This window comes from Nematolebias whitei, chromosome 21, assembly GCF_014905685.2.
Source record: "Nematolebias whitei isolate Nwh7 chromosome 21, NemWhi1, whole genome shotgun sequence".
NCBI lineage: Eukaryota > Metazoa > Chordata > Actinopteri > Cyprinodontiformes > Rivulidae > Nematolebias > Nematolebias whitei.
Genome location: NC_056518.1, coordinates 34750026 through 34753357, shown reverse-complemented (window position 1 = coordinate 34753357; position 3332 = coordinate 34750026). Strand labels below are relative to the sequence as shown.

The 3332-nt window shown below is 42.9% G+C and overlaps 1 protein-coding gene across 1 annotated transcript in view; it reads left to right on the top strand.

Moving 5' to 3' along the window:
- Positions 1-284: 284 nt before the first annotated feature.
- The window catches only part of crip1 (cysteine-rich protein 1), a 5159-nt gene continuing 2111 nt past the window's right edge, over positions 285-3332 (top strand). Inside the window, exons 1-2 of the mRNA XM_037695536.1 lie at positions 285-403; positions 2556-2650. Of these exons, the coding sequence (XP_037551464.1) occupies positions 364-403; positions 2556-2650 (135 nt within the window). The 5' untranslated portion in view covers positions 285-363. The remainder of the gene's footprint in view (positions 404-2555; positions 2651-3332) is intronic.

Here is a 3332-nt window from a genome sequence, read left to right as displayed (position 1 = left end):
CAACAGCTGATATTAGCAAGCTCAAAAATTGCATCCGCTCAGTCCAATTTACCAATAATCAACTGATCTGGGATAAATTTAGATTCAAACTTCCTTTTTCTTTCATAAATGAATATTAGTTTAAAACTCTGGATTAAAAGTTGGCAGCAATGATGAACACACGCACACACACGCGCACACACGCACACTTCCTGTACTGTCAGCTGTCCTGTTCCAACTCTCCTCCCACTGAGACAAAAAAAGTTGCAGCTATAAAACCAGGAGCGCGCGCACGTTGCGCTGTTGTCCGGAACAGCACCCAGGTGAGCCCGTCGGTATCCATCCGCAGGATCTACTTTGCCTCTGCACCGCAGCTGCCACAACATGCCCAAGTGTCCTAAATGCCAGAAGGAGGTTTACTTCGGTAAGATTTGCACCTTGAGCTCGTTTTTACGGACAGATGTGCAGCCAGCTGCATTTCCTGCTTCATGAAAGGTTTGTGCTCACATAATAAGGAAACAGGAAGCTGCTCTGCATGACAAGATGAATATATGAAATAAATATTGTATTTAATAAATGTTTGTAAATGTTTTAGAAGCTTTGTAAGAAGAAATCAGACTAGTTAGCTGCTCAAAACGACACTTTACGTAAAGTCACTCAGTTTGAAGTAAACAGGCGAAATATTAAAGTTTAGTTTGTTGTCATATGCAAGTTAAAGGTCAACAATGAAATGTTCAGGATGTTGAGAAGTATATAATAAAGTAAATGTGCTGCTGTATTATAAATATTTCTGATGGTTAACGTACAATTTGTACATCAACTTTGTACTTTATGGAGTAAAGTGCATCAAAAGTTCCTGTTTTAATTGGAAACTGTGCTTTATTGTGAAAGGTGCTTTAAAGTGAATGTTATAAAAGTTCAAGTGTATTTGCTTCAAGCAGGTAAAGGTTTCAAAAATGGAGACTGAGCAATAAATTAGGTTTGCTGTTTGGTTCCATACGGAGCTCACTTTATCTGAGGTTAGTCTGCAAACTTCACATTGTACAAGAAAAACGAGACGATGTTTCAGCAGGGCGCACATCTGTATGCATTTTATATTTCTGCAGAATCCCTTTCTTGTCCTAATCTAAGATCTGAGCTTCCTGAGAGATAAGCAGTCCTGCAGAAACCCGCCTCCTGCCCTCCCCGTGCATGGAAGTAACAAACCTGCATCCAGGAGGAGCACTCGGCTCCATCTACTCGTCTCCGTTCATCACATCTGCAGCTCAGTGGATATTTTTCCACAGAGGCAATTGGCAGCCGAAGCTGGAGCAAAACACAAAGTGTTTGAACTTCGGCTCAGACGAACGAGTCGTGTTACTGGAGCCACCGTTTCCATTTGCAAGGTTCAAATATCCAGTCCTGGCTCTGGACCGCGACACCTGGAGGCAAAAAGCTTGTCAGATACAAGCAGGCCGGAGGACGGCCAGGAGAGAGACACAGAGTCAGAAAAATGTCTAAAACACCGTCACTTCCTTAAAATTGACCTTCAGTTATCTGAAGTCAATTCTACATGTCTGTTAGCAAAATATTTCCTTAACAACTTATGGATTTTCATGAAGCTGTCAGGAAATAACCCCTGAGCTGATTGAAAATCAATTGAAGATGTTCCCCGCAGCCGTCTAAGATCAGGGAACATGAATGTGCCTCCAAATCCATTTATTTGACAGATGTGCACAGAACAGCTGTGGTTGTAGCTGAGAGTACTGATGAGGCCTGGTTGCCTGTTAGTAAAATTTCTAATGAACCATTAGATGGATTATACTGAAGCTTTCAAAGACCGATCATTGGATGTTCTTCTACAGCTCGTTAACTTTTGGAACCAACCCTATTAAAGATGGCCGCCATAGCTAATCCGCATTAGCCAACACAAAACTGCCTTTAACTCCGTTGCAACTATTGAGCTGAACCTTTGTGTGGTAGTAGCTGAGTGTTATTCCCAACACATACATGTGTGGCATGGCATGTAGGACTAGATGTTTTCATGTCTGTTTTTAACATTTTTAATTAGTGCAAATGTTATTCATGCCATGTGCAACAGTTTCACAACACGTCCCACAGCAGCGTGTGTTTAACCTCAGATGTCCTTCCTGATTCAAATTTTGTCCGTTCATGCAAATCCTTGGCCACGACGTTCCTCTGCTCGTTGGTTTTCTTTTCATCCATCATCTCTGACACGGAACAAAAATCTTTTCAGAGTCCTCTCCCTGATTTACTGTCGCCTTCATGGGCGTTTTGTGCAGCTCACTCAGATAAGGACGGTATTCATGGGAGTTTATGAGGCAGGAGGAGGAGGACAGATTCCACAGGGACACTGTCCGTCGCCCCTCCCTGAGACGCCACACCCTGCAATGTTCTCCAACTAATCTGCTGATCTTTGTTGTTTCTTAAACTGAGAGCAGACCAAAATTCACATGAGGATAAGCTCATGTGTCCTGCAGTGTGACGTCCATGTCCTGTCCAGACCACAGTGTCCGTCTGTGTGGCAGAGGTTCAGCACTGTCGTTACTGAATGTCCCTTTTTGTGTGTTGGGCAGCTGAGAAGGTGACGTCTCTGGGCAAGGACTGGCATAGGCCATGTCTGAAGTGCGAGAAGTGCAACAAGACCCTGTCATCCGGCTCCCACGCCGAGGTAAAACATCTGGACTGTGTGACACGAACACGTGAGACGTTAGGGCAACAGTCGGGTCATTTTTAGCGGATTTTCTGACAAACAGTTATCGATACTAGAGCCCGACCCAGATGGACATTTTGACTATCGCTCATACCAATATAGGGCGGGATTTTGCCCACCGATAATCAATATGACTGAAAATTTTGTCCACTCTTGAGAATCTAAGAAAACAGTGAGTTGGGCAGGGCTTGTTTATTTAGCACAGCTGTTAGCAACCATGAAGCTAAGCTAATCAGATCCAGCTGTACGTGGTCCCACAGCAGGTTTACAAGTGGAGCACTGGTCATAAAACCAGTCTCCCTAACGTGTGCTCACATTTTCTATCCTCCACTATTCACCATAAAAAGTTATCAAGTGTGTTACAAAAATATAAATTAAACAAAGAAACACTCTTCCTGTTTGATGCTTAAACAGTCACGAAGATTTCAGACAAACAATGCATTTCACTGAGGACGACGAAGATAATGTTACTGATATTTATTTACCTCTACGTTAGATTTATTGTTCTGGATAACGTTTACAAGGCTAGCTTATGCTAGGTTAATGGAACAATTATCACCAATACTGCTATGTCCCCAAAGGCCGATACTGGCCCCTAGAGATATACTGGCCGTAGAGATATACTGGCCCTAGAGATATA